Source organism: Phoca vitulina, unplaced genomic scaffold (genome assembly GCF_004348235.1).
Source record: "Phoca vitulina isolate PV1807 unplaced genomic scaffold, GSC_HSeal_1.0 scaffold30, whole genome shotgun sequence".
Classification (NCBI taxonomy): domain Eukaryota; kingdom Metazoa; phylum Chordata; class Mammalia; order Carnivora; family Phocidae; genus Phoca; species Phoca vitulina.
Window position 1 is genome coordinate 17,620,748 of NW_022589733.1, and position 21,344 is coordinate 17,642,091.

Sequence of the window (21,344 nt, forward strand, 5' to 3'; positions counted from 1 at the left end):
GGCTTTGCTGAGCACCCTAAGCTCTTGCTTCCTCTGCTGTCCAAGGGGCTCCAGTCCTGGGTGCAGCAGGCTACTGGTCAGTGCCACTGTGCACCACTGGGCTATTGGGAAAAGGGCATGTGGAGGCCTGAGGCGATGGCCCCACTGCTCACCAAAGGTATGGAGGAGGGCATTCCAGGCAGGGAAACAGCAGGGGCTTTGCCCTGGAGGTAGGTACATGGAATAGAAGGTAAGCATGGAAAAAAAAAGCTGAATTAAATTTGACCCAGTCTCCAGCATAGCCTAGGGATGGGGGTGCCCTGATTAAAGTGATGGGTCCTAGTTCTTCAGACAGAAATAGCTCCAGAGTCAAGGAAAGGAGGACATCTCTGCTTCAACACCCCCACATACTCCTCTCTGCCCCCATTCCATAGTCACTATACAGCTAGGAGGAGGGATATGACCCCACAACATACATGGGAATGACTGACCCCGTTCAGCACAGGGTGATACAGAGAATCTAAATTTGACTGATGTCCCTTGCCCAAGTCATATATCCAGTCGATGACAGCACTGGGGCTCTTATGTCTGCCTGACCCACAGCCCAGCCTCTGAAACCACCACATTACATGGGGTGCCTTGTGCTAGAGGAGGCTCTTGTCTTTTGGAAAAGCAGGTATAAAAAATGCTCAAAAACTTCATAAATGAGCCCCGAGGCCACAGTGCCACCCTGTCCTTAGGCAGGGAAGAAAAAATACCCAGTTCATGGATTCTCAGCCTTCTACAAAAAGTAGGGTGTTGAAGTGGAGGTTTCGATTGTTGCTATTGGCTAATTAAAGTATATTTGCTTTTCCATGAGTGTGTTTGCAATGCACTAGCCCAGCATGCCCACTAAGAGACCAGGCTCAGAAAAGACACATACATTGTTAGCACCCTTAGAGATGAAGGCCCAATTTAAATTAGTCTTTACGTAAAGATGCCTAAATAAGGGGCGCTGCCTGGTTCAGTCGGTAGAGCATGTGACTCGATCTCGGGGTTGTGAGTTCAAGCCCCACATTGGTCCTAGACCTTACTTTAAAAAAAAAAAAAAGGTTGGCTAAATAAAGAGGAAGTATGGTGAGAGAGTAACTTTCTTCCTTCAGGGGAACTCTTCCTCTGGCTTCAGAGAAGCTCAAACTGGCCCCTTAGGCTATTAAATGTGGATAAAACACTTCTAGAAGAGTGGCTTGGCTGTGAGTCCAGAGAGCAGGGCTTGGACCCTTCTTAGCCACAAGCATAAAGTGGGACCCCTGGGAACCTGGGGAAGTCAGTGCAGGTCTCTGGACTTTATTTTGCACTTCAAAGAATGGATATGTGGGCATCTCACAAAGTACATGGGTTCTGCCAGATGTGACTAGATTTTATAGCAAAAAGGAGGTTCATGGTGAAATATTTGGAATTGCTGCAATAAAGTTGGATGATTTCCTTTTGCTGCATGATTTCTCAGTGCCTTGACTAAGTCGTTGTTCATTGTGAATCTGTTCCAGGGGTGGGTAGACATGGGACTCTTTTTCTCTCAGAACTTTTTTTCTGGGATGGTGCTTCATGGAGCACGCTTTCAGAAAGCATGGGTGAGATGCTTTCTCCTCTTCTCCTGATGCATCTCCTGATGCAACCCCTGACCCAAGGTTGCAGCCCTGGCCATAAAATTCAAGCCCAAGACCTTTGTCCTAGCTTTTCTCTCTTCATGGAATGCTCTCTCCCAGATAGGCCAGGCTCACTCTCTAACTTCCTTCAGATCTCTCTCCAAAGCCTATCTTATCAGAGAGCCTTCCCTGGTTTCCCTATATAAAATAGCCCTCTGGTCCCTGCCCCTCCTTTGCCCCTGCCCCTCCTTTGCCCCACTGGGCCTTCTCCTCTCCCACTCCTATGTGTTAGTGTGTAGGACAGACATTATTGGGGATTTTCCTGATTATTAAATATGTGCTGCATGTTAAAAAAGAAAAAAGAAGTGTATAAAGAAACAAATGGAAAAGGAAAGAATGTGAAAGTTTCATGACCCAGAGATAAGCATTGTTAACTGTTGGGCACGTGTCCTGAGGCTCAACTTCTTCTTTGCACACAAAGAGGCATGCACAAAGCGGAAAAGAGGAGGAGGAAAAAATGCATAAATTAATGTTACTATCTGCCTCCAGTGAAGGGCAATCTTTAGCTTTGGCTGTATGAGCTAGGAGATTAACACAACCACTTTGAGGCTTCCTGATAACCTGGCAAGCTCTTTTGTTTCAGAGCAGGTTTGAGAAGAGGGCTGAGACAAGACTTGTATTTTTTTTTTTTTACATTCCCAAGCCTTTGTCACTAGCATCCCCAAGACTTGCTAAATATGTCCTTGAGTTTGCTGCTCTGCAGGGATTGTTAACCATTCCCTCTGAAGGAAAGGGGGCCCTGTGGGCCGGGGTGTGTATGTGTGTGTGTGTGTGCGCATGCATGCACACACGTGTCCAAATGTGTGGTCAGTTTGGGAGAAAATTGCGCCAAGAAAAGCCACCTGCTTGGGCAAAGGTGGTGAAGCTGAATTACTTGATTTGGGATGGCACCAGTCTGGGAGACAATTGTCTGAGAGCACAGATGTGCTCAGATGGGTAGGAAGGGTTCTCTGGGTTTATTCAGTTGTGTTGAGGAGCGCTGATGCCTCAGAACCACTGCACGGATAAGCACATCTGCACGCTGGCAAAGAAGAAAGATACCTGAGGTTTTTACAAACTCTCCCAGATAGCAGGCCTAGATGTTATAGTTTTGGCAGTCGCAAAAAAGACTGGCTGTACCATCTCAGTTCCCCCTGACACAACATCATCCTCAGATCCAGCTTTCCTAACGTTCCATAGAAGCTCTTATCTGTGTAGCTAGGAAATCAGGGAATTTTGCCAGAATCACTCAAGGGATGTAACTCCCTACCCAGGTCAGGCTGTTTTTTAAAATACAATTTTGCTGCTCCTTCTCCTTCTTCTCCTCCCCCTCCTCCTCCTTCTTCTTTTTCCTGATTATACAAGATGAGCCAGATGGAGTGATAGATATATATGTTTATTGTACAAAATTCGTAATGTTTACCTTCATCTCTTTTTTTTAAAGATTTTATTTATTTATTTATTTGATAGAGAGCACGTATGCAAACGTGGGGAAGAGGAGAGGGGGAGAGAAAGGGGGAGGGAGAGGGAGGAGAGGGAAAGAATCTCAAGCCGACCCACGATGAGCACTGAGTGCAGAGCCCAAGGTGGGGCTTGATCTCACTACCCTGAGATCACGACCTGAGCCGAAACTAAGAGTCACACGCTTAACCGACTGAGCCACTGAGGTGCCCCTACCTTTGACCGTCTCTTTAGGATAAATTAAAAAAGTAGAATAAGTGGATCAAAGATCTGTCCATTGGGTAGCCTCAGTTTACACTCCCAGCTGCCTAGATGGCAATGCCTACCCACCAATATGAAGTACTAATAATGTTTTAATGTTTGTCAGGTTGATTGACAAAAACCAGTATCTCATTTTAATTCATTTGCTTGGTTTTGACTGAGGCTGAATATTTTTACATTTCCTCAGAAAATGACAGCTGATCTGCTTTTCCTTTCCCAAGGAAAGATAAGTCCTTTTCCTTCATTTTTCTACTTATAAGACCTTGAATCAAAGAAGCCCTGGGAGACTGGCTGGAGTTCTTGGGCTGGCCATTATAAGTCAGTGACTGAGCTAGCTATAGCCCTTAGACGAAAGTTCTGGTGCACACAGAATTATCAAGGGTACATTTTTTACTTTGGAATTGTTGTGTGTGTGGTAACTTAGAAAAACGTTGTGGTTTCAGACTTCGCAGAGTGACAGAATTTTTCTCAGGAAAGGTGGGGACAGCCAGCTGTATGTCTCCAGCAGTCACCTCAGGCACCCATAAATGCTTGCAGATGGAGTAATTAAGCTGTGTCACCCTTTGTCACCCCAAATGAATTATCTATATGAAAAATAAAAATAAAATTGCACCCATTTCTTTGGAATGCCTTAGAGTTATTTTTAGTTTCAGTCTGAAAAAGCCTTCTCCATATCCAGGAAGAGAGATACTGCAAATTCTGACTTACTGGTAAAACTTCCGGAAAGGGCCAAAGGTGAGTGGCAGTATAAATGTCATACCAGGAGCAAGTCCGACAGGAGCAGTTTGATGGCAGGCACGTCCTTGGGTCCAGGTGGGCTGGCCAGGCTCTCCAGGTAAGCCAGCAGGTCTTCCTTCCCGAAGACCACATCCTCAGGGCTCTCTAAGTGGCCTTTCTGGTCATCTCCTGGTTTTCTCTGCCTCCAGGGAAGCACTGCACTTGCCTTACCGCAGTTAGTAGAAGAGTGAGTAAAGCCATTAGTAAGCAAGCGGGGGATACCTGGAGTCCCACAAGGCGAGGGACTGAGGGATTATCTGGTGTCTTGGTTCTCAGCCTTTCTCAGCCTACCAGTCACTAACCATTTCTGGTAACTGTCAGTGACCGGACCAATGTAATTGTTTTTTGAAGGCCCAATGCTCCCTGGGGAACCAATGAAGATTTTAGAGCAGGAATTTGAGTTTTAGAAGGGTCACTGCCTATTCTGTAGAGGAAGAGCTGCTAAGCTGGCGGTTGAAGTCAGGGAGACCAGATGAGAGGATTGGAATAGGGCAGTGAAGTCGCCGGAGACAAATGCATGCATTGGAGAGATACTTGGGGGATAAAATGAACAGGATTAGATAACTGACGGGGGTGGGGTGGGGGGGCGGTTAGCAGTCAAGACTCCCAAGCTTCCAAAAAAAAAAGACTCCCAGGCTTCTGGTTTAGGCTACCTGGGAAGATGGCGGGCCCATTACTGGGTTAGGGTAGGAGAGAAAGAGCAGGTTTGGCAGGAAGATGAGTCCCCGGAAAGATGGGTTAGAGGCGTACGTAGGGCCTCCAGAGGGAGGTGGCCAAGTGGTTGAATATAAGGCTGTGACGCCTGGGAGAGGAGTCTGGACGGGCCGGCAAAGCAATGGAGGGGAAGCCGTGAGGTATTATCAAACAACAGCAAGGAACTGAAGGGGCTGCTCGGTTTGGGGTGTGCAGAGTGTGGGAGGTCACGTGGTGGGGTTGCCAGCCACTTGAACGCCCGGTGGAGTAGCCTGCGGGGCGCTCAGCCCACCCACCACTAGAGCCCAGGAGACTGGTGGGGACGGGTGGGGAGGAACCGGATTTGGTCCCTCCCGCCCTGCCCGCCCTCTCGTCCTCCTTAGCCATTGGGCAATTCCTCTGTCCGTCAAAGGCCCGCCTCCGCAGGTAAACCAATAAGGGCCGGCGAGAGGATGCTTCCTTCTCCATCTGGATCTGCACAAGGGGCCGCTTCGAGGAGGTGAAGCGGGAGGAGTGGCAGCCGCGGCACTGTGCGCAGGCGTGGAACTGACGGGACGGACGGGGTGGCGGTGGCGCAAGCTGGTGAGAGGGGAGCGAACGTCCGAGGTAGGGAAGGGGGCGATCGTGGGTTGGGAACTCCTCCACCCGCAGGGCGTCCCCTGTGCCTTGGTCCTCCCCGGCCCGCAGGATCGGATCAGGTGATGAGGTGGAGAGCCGGGGTGAGGTGAGGTGAGGTGAGGGGGCGGGCCCGCAGCCACAGTCACCCCATCGCGCGCACGCGCCACGTGGGCTCGCGGACTTGCCAAGGACCCTTGGCTTCGGACGCGGGCACCCGCACGAGCTGCTTTAGCCCTTGGAGCACCCCCTGTGAGTTAGGCGCCTCGACTGAATTTGCCTGTTTTTCAGGCTGGGAAGCTGGGGCTCAGGGACGTGGCCGCGCCGGGGCTTGAGGGAGATCGGGCTTGGTGGACTCCGGAGACCGAACTCTTATCTGTGAGGCTATGGGTCAGAGACTTGAACTTGGGACCTGTTTGTTTTTTCGAGGGACACGAAACTGGATCCCGGCTGCGGCTGCGGCGGACCGACTTGCGTCGGACACTGTTGCCTGGTTTCTCAGCAGGGCCCCAGAGGGGTGGGAGGTGCCAGGCGCCCTCTATACTCCTTGACCTACCGCCCGGGCCCAAGTTCGGGGGTGGGTGGGACTGGGGGGAGGAGGACGATCCTCAGTTCTGAGAGCTCCCAGTGCCCCAACAGACAAACTTGGCAGAGGGCAGGTCTCCTGAACGAAATCCGAAAACGTGGGAAACGCTCCTCTTAGGTCACCCGAGAAAATAGAAAATAGAGCAGGTTTGTTTTTTTTTCCTAAGAAAAAATGCCACCAGAGTCTGTTGAAGGTGCTAGGAAACTGTTCCCTTCATGTCTTTGTAGAAGCAGATGTGAATCTTTTGGAAATCGGTTTGGCAGTATGAGTCTACACCCTTTGACCTACTGATTCCTCCTTTGGGAAATAAGTAGGTTAAAACCTAAGTAGGGAAAATGTTGGTGTGCAAGGCAGTGCAGTTTGGTGTTTCATAAAATGTTAGCCAGTGGAGACGACCTCTGAATCTACAACATTAGAGGACAGTTAAGTAAATTGAGATTGTTTATGCCAAAATGGGGTATTGCACATGCATGAAATGTATTATCATGAATAAAATGCTCTTAAAAAGAAAACCACGGTGTAAGTTGTGGTTTCAACTATATAAAAATGTATACAGAATGACTAGAGGAGTCACCTAATGATAAAAGTAATAACTACCTTTTTGGAGCAGAAGGGTCAAATTTCATTAAATCCTCACAAAACCTCCTGAGGCTGGTATTCTCATCCCACTGTCAGACAGCTGAAGCGCAGGCAAGTGAAGCAGTGTGTCTGATGTCAGACAGCGAGGGTCATACCTGCTGTGCTCTTGGGCCTCTGGAAGTGCTATGTCCAGCCAGGAGTTGAGGGCCTGTTGTGTACCTCGTATGGGGCCGGGCACTGGGAAAGCCACTGGTGAGTAAGGGAGCCTAGGCTCCTGATTTCATGGAGCTTACAGAACAGTGGAGAAGCAGATACTTAAATAAAAATTTAAACAGTCTGCTAGAGAAAGTGAACGTGGGAGCTAGACCGTGGGCTCTGGCAAGGGAAAGGATTTGGGAAGGAAAAGAAAAAGGGGGGCCCCTGGGTCAGCTGTGAGGAATGAGTAAGCCCTGGGGGGAAGCCTTCAGTGGCTAAGACTGGAGAACGTATAAAAACCCTGTTTTCTCCATTTTCTGGAATATTATTTATGTGTTGTAATGGGAGGTAGGGAGACTTGCTTAAGTATTTTGAATTTAGTCAACTCTTTTGAAGTTTATCTTAAATCGCTTTTGTTCAGAATGGTAGCACATGTTTTCAGAAGTCGTTTTTTTTTAAGAAATTGAATTTGAGCTTTCTTCAACTCTTTAATTTTCAGGTCTAAAGAAAGCCCCTTTTGCTGAAGGAACACATTTGCTGGTGTAGTTTCATAATGTCAAGTACTTTGCCCTTCTGGATCTTAAAAAATTCTGCAAGGAACAGCATTGCCACGTTACAGGGGGGCAGACGTTTCTATTCAAGGTGTGCCTCAAATAGAAATAAAGCAAGATGGAGACTCTTTTCCCAGGTACCAGGCTCCGGAAAAATCAGTGTCCCGTGCAGTGACGTCGCTCTGCAGAAAGCCTACAGACACACATCAACAGAGGAAGATGATTTTCAGTTGCAGCTCAGCCCTCAGCAGGTAAATGAAGTGCTGCGAGCCGGCGAGTCAGCCCACAAGACTCTTGACCTCGTCAGAGGAGTCCCAAATTCAGTGCTGCGGTTTGAGAGCAACCAGCTGGCTGCCAATTCCCCAGTGGAAGACCGGCGAGGTATCGCCTCCTGCCTGCAGACCAACGGGCTGATGTTTGGCATCTTTGACGGACACGGTGGCCATGCGTGTGCTCAAGCAGTGAGCGAGAGGCTCTTCTACTACGTGGCTGTGTCACTGATGTCCCAGCAGACCCTGGAACAGATGGAGGGAGCCATGGAAAGCATGAAGCCCCTGCTGCCTATCCTGCATTGGCTCAAGCACCCGGGGGACAGTATCTACAAGGATGTCACGTCAGTGCACCTCGATCACCTCCGCGTCTACTGGCAGGAGCTGCTTGACCTGCACATGGAAATGGGACTCAACATTAAGGAAGCATTAATGCACTCCTTCCAGAGACTGGATTCTGACATCTCGCTGGAAGTCCAGGCCCCCCTGGAAGATGAGATGACAAGGAACCTTTCACTCCAGGTCGCCTTCTCTGGGGCAACAGCTTGCATGGCCCATGTGGATGGAGTTCACTTGCATGTGGCAAACGCTGGTGACTGTCGGGCCATCCTTGGGGTCCAGGAAGACAATGGCATGTGGTCTTGTCTGCCCCTCACTTGCGACCACAATGCCTGGAACCCGGCTGAGCTGTCACGGCTGAAGAGGGAGCACCCTGAATCAGAGGACAGGACGGTCATCGTGGACCACAGGCTGCTGGGCGTCCTCATGCCCTGCAGGGCCTTTGGGGACGTCCAGCTGAAGTGGAGTAAAGACCTGCAGCACAGCGTCCTGGAGAGGGGCTTTGACACCGAGGCCCTCCACATTTACCAGTTCACCCCCCCACACTACTATACTCCACCCTACCTGACTGCCGAGCCTGAGGTCACCTACCACCGGCTGAGGCCCCAGGACAAGTTCCTCGTGCTGGCCTCGGACGGCCTGTGGGACGTGCTGGGCAACGAGGACGTGGTGAGGCTGGTGGTGGAGCACCTGGCCGAAGTGGGTCGGCACAAGCCAGACCTGGCCCGCAGACCTGCCCACCTGGGGCTCATGCAGAGCCTGCTGCTGCAGAGGAAGGCCCAGGGGCTCCACGCAGCCGACCAAAACGCAGCCACGCGTCTCATCAGACACGCCATAGGGACCAATGAGTACGGGGAGATGGAGCCGGAGCGGCTAACAGCGATGCTGACGCTGCCAGAGGACTTGGCGAGGATGTACAGGGATGACATCACCGTCACGGTGGTGTATTTCAACACAGACTCGATAGGTGCATATTACAAGGGGGGTTGAGAGGCTCGCGTACGGCCAAGGTCAACTTAAATGCTTTGCTAAGACATTTTTCGCGTAGTCTTAAGCTGGCTCTTCAGACAGTAAGGCCAGCAGGTGTAGCTTGCTTAATCACAGACTGACATGAGGAAAAAAACAGCGTTGGTTTAAAAACAGTGGAATGATTTCATGTCCCCATGTGTTTGTTCACCTTTTCTACGTAGAGAGGGCAGAGCATTGAAAGCATATGGACTTGGGCCCAGAGCCAAAGTCCTTTTATAAAGACACTGTTGTTAGACTGTCAGCCTGAGCCTTCAAAGGGTAAATTTAATTATCGTTCTAGGAATATGAAGAACTTCAGGATTTTCTGAGGTTGTGCCGCAAAATCGGCAGACTTGGCAGTTTTTCCTGATTCACAATCATGGACGTCTAGACTATGAAGGGAGGTTTTATTTTTTATTTTTAAATTACTAAGACCTAGGTTTACAAAACACATTCTAGAATACTTTTCTATGCAATATTCTAACTTTTTTGTGTGATTATACTTGTGAAAACACTTTGTGATGCTGCATCCTCGTTGTGTTTTAGTTTGTTCTAAAACTGAGCCCTCAAACTTGCAAACAGGCCTGCTGTAAGCATGCTTGGAATGACTCATCTTGATTTTCAGCTGAGGGGGGGGGGGGTGGCTAGGCCTCTGGACCAGCTGAATTCACTTGTGCAGCTTGTGATCCCTTCTGCTGTGTCCCACCCCTTAAACCTTGAGCCATACCCGGAGGTAACTTCTGTCTCAGCCTTGATTCCTGGCCTTCCCTGCATTAATAAAATACCCTGCGGAGCTTAGCCTCTGCGCGGGTTATTTAGAGCACTTAGCCTTTCTGATTATACCTCTCAAACGTTCTTCTGTGAATTCCACCTGATCCTCCTCCCCGTGCTTTGCTGCTGTTGACCGCACAGTGCTGTCCGGGAGGAAGGCTCCCTCTTCCGAGAGTTGCAGGGAAGGAGAAAATGTGATTATGTAGGGTGATAGTTGTGACAGGTGAGTGGGCAGGACTGGCTGATGCAGTGTACTGTGGACTTAAGTAAGACTCAGCCTGAACCTGGACAGGTGGAAACACGAAGGACTGAGAAGTCGCTAACCAGGGCTGCCTGCATCCGGAGAGGCAGTGGGGAAGAGGGAGGAGTGAGATTTGTCAGACGGGACACTTGCCTCGAGACTGTGGGCTGAACCGCCGGGCTACTCCTCAGGGACCAGACCATATTTAGTACAGGAGTCGGCAAAAACAAAAATGTGACCCATAATGGCTTCTGTGGGCAGCACAGTCTTTGTGTTGATTTCAAATTAAACCACGTGCCTCCTTTCTTGGGGAACAAATTTCACGTTCTCGTGAATTGCGATGGCATTTAAACAACAGGAAATGTGTCCCTAAACAGAAACACAAATATAATCCCACAAAGCTGACAGTTACGTCTTCCTGCACTACGTTGGTTGATCCTCTCCTCATCTCCACCTTGTGCCATCCACTGAAAGAAAAGAGAGTTTGACTTTTCATGTCCCAGTGACATTCATTCACGTGTTGGGGGATTTCTAGCTGGGGGACATTCCCCTGTCCGTTTTCCAGTGTAACTGTTCAGTGATAGGGGTTCGTCTCTACTCAGTGCTTCAGCCTCGGTCCTTTTATTCTGAAACCATTAGTGTTCCTTTTGATCTCCTAGACTGAGAAATGAAACGTGAATCACCACTATTGTGCTTGCGTGAAGGTTTGTTGCTAGAGCTGAAGACTGCTTATCTGACATGCTTTGTTCTTGAGGCCAGCTAAACCCTGGTGCACCTCGGAGCATCACAGACTGTCTGGATCCTGTTTGGGAGCCTGGCGTGGATCATAAAATGCATCTGATTCAGTAACTCGGGGGACAGCTGAGAGGAGACAGACTTCCCGCCTGCTTCTCCAAGCACATCTGTGTTCTCTCCCTGCCTAATGTATTGCCTGCTTTCTAATTGGTATATCGAGATGGAAGAAAGGCCGGTTTATTGTCTGCCTTTTTCCACTGTGAACTCTCTCAGCTCTTTCCCTGAATGCTCCAAGGACAGTGTCCTGGTTAAGCCCCAGCATGTCTGTCTCCCGGACCACCCTTCTGGTGTCATTGGCCTTTCTGAGACACACGGGCTATTGCTTGAGGACACTGGGATTTGAGAGGGGGTTGGTGGCACTTGTCAGTCTTCCAAAGCATGTATCATTTCTTTATGTAAAGCTTTCAATTTTGAGACATCTAAAACTAACTAAAAAATAACATTGACCATTTAATATTTTGGATGTAACTTGAATGAAGTATGCCTTGTTTCTTTAAATTGTTTATTAGTTTAGGTAAGAAACTTTGGTAATATTGGCATAATTTAGATATTGTTTTATATATAAATAATACAGCACTGCTGATTCTGGGGATTGGTCAAAATAGAGAAGATGGTATAGTTCTAAATTCAAATTAGTATGCTAGATCGAGTTACTTAGATTCAGTGATTCAGTTTTCTGAAGGATTATTTGTAACGTTAAAGCTAATTTGTTATTTTTTTAAAAAGCTGATTTGTTACAATGAAAGTGTGAACTTTGAGGTACATTAATATATAATCATAGTTTTCCCAGAAGTGTGATTGGCCTAAAAGATCGTTCGTATTGGACACACTGGGTAAAAGTTAGGTTAGACGCAATTGAGCTGGCACCTTTTGTACGTAAGTGAAATATAAACAGTTTGAACTTGAGTCAGCGAAAGAAGAGAATAATGAATTGTATGGAACAAGAAAATGTGTTCAGAAGGAGTCTGGCTTGACTCTTTTGTCCATCAGTTCCTGGTAACCTATCTTCATTTGACAGCTCTTGGGAGGCCTCTACTTCCCAGATTAAACCAGAGGATCCTGGAACTGAGCCATCCTAGTTTCATCTTAAAGTGGTGCATTTGTCTCTGAACATGACTCCTTCCCCTGGCAGAAAAAACCCCGGTGTAGCTTTGGAGCTGGGATATAAAGGCTGGCGGTACTGTCCTCATGCGAACTGCCTCGTGTATCACCGAGAGGGAACACGGGTGGCTGAGCAGGCTGAGGCTCTGTCCCTTATGCCTGGGGCACCTGATGTGTAACTTGCTTCCTGGAAAATAATTCTTATCAAGCATTGACTTGGAAAAATGATTAACCCTGTTCTTTAATATTTACTGACATTTGTATTTTAAGCTGGATAGCGATGTTCTTATTTGACATTGATTTTCTCTTAGAGATATTTAAATGAAACTTGTAAATAAAAGAGGCAAAATGAAATTTGGTTTCTTTTGGTTTGAATAGTAATTTCTTTCGGGCCTTAGGGTACTAGATTAGACCAGGCTTTGATTCACCACCTTTATCTGGCCATGGAACATTTTAGTCTGTTCAAGGTCTCCCCTCCCCCACCCCCAAAGAAGTTTCCTCTGCAAATTTTTGATGGCCGCTGACCACACAGAAAGTCCTCATTTAGTGTTAGCCGTGTGTGCGGGGACCTGAAATGAAGGAAAAGGAAATAAAGGCTTTTGTTGTAAGGGACTCCACACGCTCAGTGCCAAGGCCTGCTGAGCTTGTAAAACCAGCTTGTGTTAAATGCAGGGCGAGCTTTGGGGAAAATTCCAGGCAGCTATCTCCAGTGTTGAAGAACCCCCTCCATCCCACCCCCACTCCCTGAGCTCTGTCTCCCTGCCTCTGGAGAGAGAAAGCTCCTAAGGACTGCCCCTGTGGGTGCTTCTTAAAATGCAATCCAACTATTGAGTCGTTAACACTTCAGTGTGGTCTAGGGTTGTTCATCTGGGCTTGAAGAGGAGCAGATTTGGGGGAGGGAAAGGTAGAAAAGGGAATGTCTGTGGTCTGATGAAGATAACAAGAGGAGCAATTTCCCTCTTTAATATCATAAAACTAAAGAACTTGCCCCTGACACCGTGGTAGGCCTGGGATTTGAACCAAGTCCACAGTCCATCCACTTGTCCCAGTACTGGCCCCTTCAGAAAGGGAACATAATGCATGAAACTCACTGCACAGTTTTGGCCCAGGGTGGGTGGGGATGGGATGGAGAAGTAGGTGGTGCTGAAAAGGAGCTAGATATACTTAACACATGTGTTCCAATATTCCATCATTTTGGAACACGATAAAAATACAAGGGAAAAAAATACAAGGGAAACGGAGAATTAAATTTTCAAGATTGAGCTCTTCGGACTCCTTCCAAGGGAAGAAATAAATTTATGCTGTTTCCTTCATATCTAGAGTTTTTGTTTTTATTTTACTTGATGCTACTAAATGCCCTGAAGTGGTTCCCAGGCTGGTGGCCCTCTGAATCGTGGGTGGCCGGTGCTCCACGCAGCTCCCTCTGGCATAGGTGAATCCTTACCAGACTTCTCGGGGTCAGAGTGTCTATGTTCCACTAGCCCCTGACCTTATCTGTTCCGTATGGGAAACTGCCCGGCCGGCCGGGAGGAGCAAGGGGGCAATAAGTAGGCCAGCACACATTCCTTTCCCTCATGTCTGGAAAAGTGGTCTGAGGAGGGACTTTTCCGAACCTGTTCTGTCCCACGTCTTAACTCTTCCTGCCTTTCCAGCATTCTGGAAAGCCCTCACTGGCCCAACCTCGTCCTCCCTACAGGAGATGAACAAAAACAATGTCTGTCACCAACCGTTCTCTGTCCAGTCCACCCTGCACAAACCTCGTGTGCCCCAGGTCCAGGCTCCGGGGATGACCCCTCCCAGTGGGAGGCTGAGAGGCGTGACACTGGGCAAAGGGGCGATGGGGATGGGGGTGTGACCACACACACAGCAGGGAAAGGAGCAAGAAGAGTGAAGCACAGGGGTGGGTCCGGTCCAGTGGGTCTTTATGGAAGTAGGGATGAGAGTGCAGTGAGGGCTGAGAGGGGAGGTAGCCAAATGTGGCTGGGTGGGCAAGGGGGATCCCTTCGGGTGGTCTCTGCGGATAGGAAAGTGAGCGCAGCCAGGCAGGGAGCGCAGAAAGGACTGTGGGCGTGGCTTGCTCTTCAGCAGCATGGAGGTGGGGGGCAACCCCGCAGATCCCACCCCCATCTCTTCACTTCCCTGGCAGGTTGCAACCAGGTGCTTTGGGGCATTTGTCCTTGTTTTTCTCCTCCCCACTCCACCGCTGTAACATCAGGCCTGGCCCCCTGTCCTGCTGATTGTAGAATGAATGAGGAAGGAGGGGGGGATGGACAGAGGGATGGATGATTTAGGGAGGAGCAGAGGAAGAGGGATCAGCCAAAGAGAGGTCAGAGGAGTAGTAGGAAAACCGTGAGCAGTGGTGTGAAGAGGTGTGAGGAAAGGGGGCGAGGAGTGTCTGTTACCAGAAAACCCATGGGTGTGGAGAGATGGAAATGCACAAGTGATTTAAAAAGCATCGCTAAGGAGAGGTGAGAGATTCTCACGTGGGACTCAGGACACAGGATGGGCCTGGATGGTGAGGTGGAGGTGAGGGGTTGGCTCTGTGAGATGAGGTTGGCTGAGCGGCTGGGAAGACCCTTCCTCTGAGATAAAGTGGCGCAGCGGGTAGGGGGATGGGAATGTCACAGAGCCCACAGGTCCTTGGTTGTGGGAGGGAAGAGTATCCATGGGTTCACTTGGGGCTCCAGGGGCTTTGCTGACTCCAAACTGGGCTTTGGCATGGAGGGACGGAGGAGCCGGGTCTTTCCTGAGCCCTGCATGGTGGTTGGTCACTCAGTCCTGAGGATGGCACCACCGGAACACCAATGGGGAGCCCTCGGCTGGCACCACCCGTGCAGGCTGTGGGGTTCTGCCCAGAAGCACTGTGAGACAGGAGGCTGCCTCTAGATGTCACCATCTGGCCGTGTTGGTGCCAGCCACAGCTGGAGCGAGTGGGAGGACAGTATTCCAGAGATGAGACCCTGAGGCACAGCCCTGCCGGAGCAGGGGCTCCCTGGGACTGCAGCCTGGGACACCCTTCAGGGAGCCTCACCAGACCCGGAATGAGTGTGGGGTGGGAGAAGGACCCTGTCCTGTGATCACTTAGCCCTGTTTGAGGGAACAGGGCTGCTGAAACCCCAAGACTGCAGAGCCAGGTGGTGGGCTCTAGGTGGTGGGGGATCGCTTGCCACCTTTTCCAATCTCCCCCAGTGTGGGTGCTCCCCTCGGTGGACTGCCCCACACCTCTGAACCCTTCCCACCTCCTCTTCCTGCTCCCTGCAGCCGGGCCCCACAGACAGCCGCCCAGCTCTGGAGTCTGTTCCTCCTGCCCCATCCCCTGTCCCAGCCCCAAGAGTGGTCCAAACCACCTTTACCCCCACCCTCACCCCCAAACAACTGCTGCTCCCTCCAGTCACCTCCACCCAGCACACAGCAGCCAGAGTGATCCTGGTTGGACTTAAATATTATGTATCACTCATCTGCTCCAAACCTTCCAGGCTCCCCCTCACCCTTGGGAGAAAGCTCAGAATCCTCCTCCCCAGCTTCCTCCAACTCCTCCCCAGGTGTGACACAGGAAGAAAGAAGTGAGAGAAGAGAAGGAGGTCTTTCCTCCATAAGCTGAGGTCACCTCTTCCATTAGTCAGGGGGCCTCCCTGCTCACCTCTGGGAGGGAGCCTGGAACCCTCCACCTTTTGATCCTTGTTGTGATTTTAAGGATGACCACAGATTCTTTGCCACTCCTCCCATCAAGCTGTGGGGTCTAATTCTCCTCCTCTTGAATCTGGGCTCAACTTAGCAACTGTGACACTGGGGATTGACATTCATGTGCAGCAAGGTCTTGATAAGTGGTCAATCTGACTGACGGTTGTGATGGTTAATTTTCTGTTAACCTGACTGGGCTAAGGGATGCCCAGAAAGCTGGTAAAATATTATTTCTGGGTGTGTCTGTGAGGCTGTTTCCGGAAGAGATTAGCATTTGAAACAGTAGACTGAGCAAAGAAGTGGGTGGGCATTAGCCCAGGACTGGAATAGAGCAAAGAGACCAGGGAAGGGAAAAATGTGCGGTCCGTTGAGCTGGGACATTCATCTCCTGCTCTGGGACATCTGGTGCTCCTGGTTCTCGGGCCTATGGACTCTGACTGGAACTTATACCGCTGGCTCCGGTGGTTCTTGGGCCTTCGGCTTTGCACTGGACCCACACCGCTGCCTTTCTTGGCCTCTAGCTTGCAGAGAGCAGAGCATGGGACTTCTCAGCCTCCATAAGCACGTGAACCAATCCTTCATAGTAAATCTCACAACCGTATGAAGTGAGTATCATGAACCCATTTTACAGATGGTGAAACTGAGCCCGGAAAAGTGAACCGATGTGCTCAAGGTCACAAAACTAGTAAATGTGGAGCTGAGTTTTGAACCCTGGTATCTGACTTCAAAACTTCCTCTTCGCTTTCATGTGATTGCCTAAGCAATCATGCGATTCCGTTGAATTCACGTGATTAAAAAAAGCAAACAAACATGCCCTCTCTGCTCCCTTAAATTAAAGCCTGGCAGGAAGGAGGGAGCTGTGTGTCTGTGGAAGCATTCTAGCAGAAGCTAGAGGGACATTTGGCAAGATGTGACTTGGACGGACTGTGAGGGGTCCCGCCCTGAGGCTGGGCCTCTGCTTCTGCCTGCAGTGGGGCTGTGTGCCTGCGACAGAGGACGCTCTGTGTATGGCCTTTACTTGTGTCTCCAGTCAGCCTGGCCTGTGGGGTTGGGAGGGCAAGAGCAGGTGGAAACTGGGGGAGGAGTTGCTTGCCTCAAGCAGGTAGGCGGGAGCAGCAGATAACAGCCTGCCCTGCTTCTCCTGACCTCGGGGCCCTGGAATGGTCTCTGATCCCCCTCCCTGCCCTAGGCTTGTCACCTCTGGCGTGGGGGAGAGCCCAGAACTATTCAGCCATACAGTGAAACCTCCTCTCCTGCCCAGCACCTGTCTGAATGTATCAGAGAGCGCGGACCAGGCAACTGCAGAAAGGGGGCTGGACAAATATGGCCATGGCCCTGGTGCTGGTAAGAAAGAGAAAGTGGACACCGCTGACATGGCCTTGCTCAACATACTGGACAAAGAGATTCTGGTGCAAAGTCGGGTGGACTTTAAAGAGACAGTGAAAAGAAGTGATGGTGGAAGATCTTTATTATTAGATGGGAAATTGCTAAATGGAAATACTGTAAGTGGGGGGTGGGGTGGGAAATCACATTATGAAACAGAATGTACAGTGTGACCCTAAGTTGAAATCCTTCCCTCCCCCCACCCCCAGCCCTCACACATGCCCCTCCAGCAGCTCCCTCGTGACTTAGCCCACGGGCCAGGGGCTGCCAGTGGAGGAGGGGACTGTGACTATATTGGGAAGGGGATGAGATCACCCAGAGGCTGGCTGATTTAGAACCGGGTAACTTTTTCCACCCGTATGGCTCTCAGAGGCTTCTGCACTGGCTCATAAACTTTGGCGCCAGCCTGCAGGGTGGAAGGGAGCCCTGTTCCCCTCCCCAGGGGAGGAGATGGTGGCTGAAGCTGGATAGGGGACAGGTGCTAGGCTGAAGTTGAGATAAAATGATAGAGTGGGCCTGGGGGTGCCCAGGGCCCTGCTGGGACCCTACAAAAGCTTTGCTCTCAGCAGAGCTCAGTGTCTTATCACCACCGGGGAACTTTATGGGCAGAAAGTACGTTTTGTGGGTGCAGAAATATCCCAGAGGGTGGCTACATTGTGGCAAAGTGAGCCGGGTCCCCCTGGGCCCAGCTGTAATACCTTGCATGTTATGTCTTGAGATTCCTATTTGCCAGCCTGGCCCTCCCCACCGAGAGGACCCCACCCTGGCCAAATGCAGGGAAAACCCTGGTGGGGGTAGCTGAGAAGAAAGAGGTCTGGGCTGGGGAAGCAACGGGGTTCCAATTCCAGCTCAACAAATAACTGGGTTCAGTTCAATTCCCACCCTTGACTACGGTGCCCATCAGACTCCCTCAAACCTGTGCTCCAGCCTCACGGAAATGTCACAGTATGTTACAGCATGTCCCAGTCCTCTGAGATTTTCCTGGCAGTTGTCCCAGCCTGGCTATCCTTCCCTACTCCGGCTGCCTTTGTCAACTCCCACCCCCTGAGCCAGGTCAAGGGCCATCTCTTCCCCAGTCAGCGGCCCCCAGGCCGGCTCGTCCCTGTCCATCGGGGCTGACCCTGAAGGCAGGGGCTGGCTCCAGGGAAAATGCTAGGACACGTTGGATGAAGGAAGGGGAGAGCCCCTGGAAGGGATGAGGGGTCAGGGGAGGACCCTTGAGTGGGACCTTGGGGCCTCAGGCAAACAGCAGAAGATTATGGTTTGAGGCACCCTGACCTGGGCTTTGCGGGCGAGGAGTGGGAGTTGGACAGAACCAGAATGAGCCAGAGCATCCCCTCCTTACCCTGAGCCCTGGGCAGCAGGGCTGGGAATGGAATTCTCCAGTTGGATGGAGTTTTTCCTGGAAAATCCCCACAAGCCCTTCCAGAAACGTGCTTTTGTGCCTGACTCTGACTCCTTCAGATTGGTGGGTAAGAGGCCCGTTAGCCGATGGGCTATGCAGACAAGGCGCTTGCCTTCTCTGGACCCCTGGGCTTGCGCTCTGGGACAGTTGAAATGGAGATGCCCACATCAATTTAGCACCATCTGTCAGCTTCACAGAGTTCTCTCAACTATCCTGAGAGGCAGGGATCAAGGTCCCTATCATTTGAGAAGGACGCTGGTGCTCGGAGATGCTAAGGGGCTTGCCCAAGATCCCATGGCCGAGTCAGGATTCGAAGCCCACCTCTTGAGGGTTGGCCTGCATATGGCTTCAGTCCCCACACCCCTTTCAGGATTCCTGAAAGGGCAGGGTGAGCCCTCAGGCCAAGGATGCCACTTCCAGCTCGGTCCCGTTTCAGCAAGCCTGGCCTGGCTCTGTGCCTGCCACTCTCAGAATAACCCTGGCGGTTCTGGGCACGGATCACTGGCCATCACCTGGGACCTATTTCTGTGCTTCGGGTAACGAGGAAGTCTCACCTTGTGCAGTAACCACTTGGGGCAAGGGTGGAACATGTGACCCCCAGTCCCAGCTGACCTTGCTGCCCTGCTGAGAAATGACCCCAGAAGGGAAGTGGGAAGCCTGCTTAGCCACTCTCCCTTTCTCTCCCTTCCCAGCCACTTCCCAGAATCTGGCTTTGTACCCCATCTCCTCTTCCCTTCTTCTTGGCAGCCCACCCCATCACCGCCCCCCCCCCCACAAACTATGATCAGAAGGCCGAGAGCATCTTCATTTCTCCTCGTGACCCATTGCCAAATCTTTTGCATCTGAACAGCTAGAAAATTCTTCCTCACTTCTAACTGTGGAAACAAGCCCATTTCCTTAGGTTCCAACTGGAGGGTTCTAGAACCCAGGTGCAGGAGCCATCTGGGGATCCAGCATCTAGAACTTGACTTTCCGTGTCTGGGGCCCTGAAACCCTACGAGGGCAGGGGTTGATGGCATTTGAGATGACAGAGGCTGTGGGCATACCACAGACATTCTGAAATGGTCTCAGGGGTCCAGAATGCAGAGAGGAACACCCCAACCGAGTCGGAGGGGTTCCTTTCTGCAGAAACCAGTTGTGTGGAGGGAGGAGTATTATTACCCGAACTCAGAAACATAAATACATTTTAAGTAAAAAGACTGGAAGGAAACCTGATAAAAAATGTTACTGTAACAGCAAAACCAAGAATGACTGTAGCTGTAATGACAACATAAATAATAGTAGCTATTCTCATTTTCTCAGGGCCAGGGATGTGCCAACCCCTACGCTAAGTAAGGGCTTTGCTCTTATTATCTAAGTTAATCCCCACAATGTGCTCTTCTCTTGGCCGCGGTAGCCAGTGGCCTTCGGGGTGAGCTCTATAAATGAGGTTGGTTTTTGCCAGGTCTGCAGCTTCCCTGGAGGTGGACGGACAAGCCCTCAGCCCAATACACAGGGGATGCTGTGCTCCCCCCGTAGGCAATGCTGGGTGTCAGAGGGCGGGGCTGGCCCCCAGGGGCGGCCTTCCAGGAGCCAGCCAGGCCCACTGAACTGACCGCAGCCCCCACTTGGCCCTACTCCTATAGGCGTTGGGGCTTGAAATAGTGGCCGTTTGAGAGCTGACAATCAAAGGGCTGCTAAAAAAAGTCCCCTCAGTCTGGGCTCTGTCGCACACGGCTCTTAGGGCCTATTTTGGGGGAGAGGGTGCCGACGTGCCAATGGAAAATCCATGAGGCGGGAGTCTCCAGGGTGGGGAGCCTGTGTGCCTCCCTCTCCCCATCCTGGCGGCCCACCCTAGCGTCCGTGCGCGCTCACGTGCACACACACATCCGCAGCCCTCGGCCCGAATTCCTACCTCCTGGACTTTGTCGTTCTTACAACAGCTTAGGAAAGGGATGAGGAAACTGAATCTCAGAGAGGCGAAGCAACTTGCACAAAGTCACACAGCCTAGACATGGGCAGGACCGTGGCCAACTGGGCTTCTGCAGCTCACGATACAGTGCTCTCCCCCTAGAGGCAGCCCCCGCCTACGGCCTCACCGGGGAACCCAACACATTGTCTTCCGGGGCATCAGAAACTCCGGGGTTGTGTATTATGGTTGGGACTGGGTAGGAAGCTGAGGATGACCTGCGGGTCTTAATGACCGCATAGGAAGTCCCACTGGAAGTCCCACTTCTGATGGGACCTTGCCTGGCTGTGGGAGAGACAGATGCCGCAAGCCTTGTCCCAAGTGAGCCCATCCCCCCATCCTGTCCATGTGACCATCTCATTGCCCCCTACCCAGGCCCCCAAAGCCTGGCAGCCCCTGCCAAGTTTCCAGAGAATGTGTCAGATAAGGGACTGGTGCTTATGACTCCCTCCCACCCAGCCACTATCTTTGACCCTGCGGCCACCGCTAAGTAGGTAAGAATAGCAACAGCCCCTGCGACTGGGCATGCACACGGGGACAACACAGCGACATCTTCAGGCAAGTACCAGGCCCCCTGCGCCAGCAGTTCCGCCCCATCCGGCTCCCGCACCATCCTGGGCCTGAAGTCCCTCAGCATCTTAGGAGACAGCACCAGGCCTGGTCCTCTGCCTCTGCTGCCTCAGTGGATGGGCTCTGGAAGGCAGCACGCCGCCTTGTTGAGGCCTGTCCTGAAGCCTGCCCTCCACTGAGGAGCCGTGTGACCTGGAGCTGCTCACTTGTCCCTCTCTGGGTCCAGAAGCAGGACGAGGTGGCACAGCGGCCCCCTGAAGCCTGGCAAACATCCAGCAAGGCCTCTCCTGGGGCTGGAGCCCCTCGTTGTCCTGGTAACCAGAGCCGGGCCTGGCTATCAAATACTCCCGCGAACTCTGACCCTGTGACTTCCCAAATAGCAGGGATGTGGACGGGGTAAGGCTGTGGGAGTCCCTGGGATATGATCACAAGGTAGGGCGGCATGTTGTGACTGAGTCCCCTCTGTGAGGTT

The 21,344-nt window shown here is 51.2% G+C and overlaps 1 protein-coding gene across 5 annotated transcripts; it reads left to right on the forward strand.

Moving 5' to 3' along the window:
* The first annotated feature begins 5,292 nt into the window (after positions 1-5,292).
* On the forward strand, positions 5,293-12,239 carry PDP2 (pyruvate dehyrogenase phosphatase catalytic subunit 2). Of its 5 annotated transcripts, none has more exons than XM_032424436.1 (2): positions 5,293-5,441; positions 7,310-12,239. In XM_032424436.1, exon 2 carries the CDS (start codon positions 7,364-7,366, stop codon positions 8,957-8,959), a length of 1,596 nt encoding a protein of 531 aa, XP_032280327.1. In that variant the 5' UTR covers positions 5,293-5,441; positions 7,310-7,363; the 3' UTR covers positions 8,960-12,239. The 5 variants fall into 5 exon arrangements, with proteins under 5 accessions (XP_032280327.1, XP_032280329.1, XP_032280328.1 ...); XM_032424438.1 differs by having other exon boundaries at positions 5,293-5,417; XM_032424437.1 differs by lacking the exon at positions 5,293-5,441 and adding an exon at positions 5,616-5,702.
* The last annotated feature ends 9,105 nt before the right edge of the window (positions 12,240-21,344 follow it).